General features: G+C 39.2%; 1 protein-coding gene across 1 annotated transcript in view; it reads left to right on the top strand.

Moving 5' to 3' along the window:
* Nucleotides 1-451: 451 nt before the first annotated feature.
* LOC119586945 overlaps nt 452-817 on the top strand; it is a 25597-nt gene continuing 25231 nt past the window's right edge. Inside the window, exon 1 of the mRNA XM_037935678.1 lies at nt 452-756. Within this exon, the coding sequence (XP_037791606.1) occupies nt 592-756 (165 nt within the window). The 5' untranslated portion in view covers nt 452-591. The remainder of the gene's footprint in view (nt 757-817) is intronic.

Here is an 817-nt window from a genome sequence, read left to right as displayed (position 1 = left end):
ATACTCTAGTGATAATGTCTGGAAGATATATATGTATTACGTGGAAGTGTCTTTTTTTAGGATTGACATTTTCCTTAAGGTCACCTCTCACTTGTCGCACACGTTGTATGCTCCGAGATCTTTAATCTATTACTTCTGTGGGTCCAGTGGCGCGTGTGAGATTAATAAATTTATACTGAAAAAAATCGAAAAGAAAATTTTGTTAAAGACATCGTGTTCACCACCATATTAGCATATGAGTTGCCAGTTACCCTTTGTTAAATTCAAAAGGAAACATTAAAAAAGAAAAACACTTCATTGGTACAATTGCCTTTATTCTATGTGACATTAATGCTTATACAAAGTATGACACCTCTCGTAATTTGCAAGAAAAGAGAAACAAACCACAAACTTGCAACCGGCAACTTGAACAGATAAGCGACGTATGACGGCATACACCCTGAGACCCTTCAGTGATACCTTGTGTGTCGAACGAACAGCTTGTGGATGTACGCCGTTCTTCGACACTCCCATAACTCGTCATAAAACCTTGTAGACCAAGTTCCGTTTAATGTTCTTCATTCAAGTTATGTAGCTGTGTCCTTGGAAGCCATGTGGAGGTTGAAGGTTGTCCTCGTAATTTCGGAAGTGCTTTTCTTAGCCACACCGTCCTTGGCGATGGACTCCTCTGATTTGTGTAATAAGAAACCACATTGCTACCATAACCAGTCGCTCTTGTGTGAAATACAAGAGAAGCCTCTCTCCTGTAATCACATGGTGAGTATTTTCATGTCAGTTTGGAGGATTTTATTTGATTTTTTTGCCGACCTCGGATAAT

This window comes from Penaeus monodon, chromosome 22 (assembly GCF_015228065.2).
Source record: "Penaeus monodon isolate SGIC_2016 chromosome 22, NSTDA_Pmon_1, whole genome shotgun sequence".
In the NCBI taxonomy this organism is placed as follows: Eukaryota; Metazoa; Arthropoda; class Malacostraca; order Decapoda; family Penaeidae; genus Penaeus; species Penaeus monodon.
The sequence above is the reverse complement of the archived record's forward strand: the minus strand, read 5'-3'. Positions and strand labels throughout refer to the sequence as shown.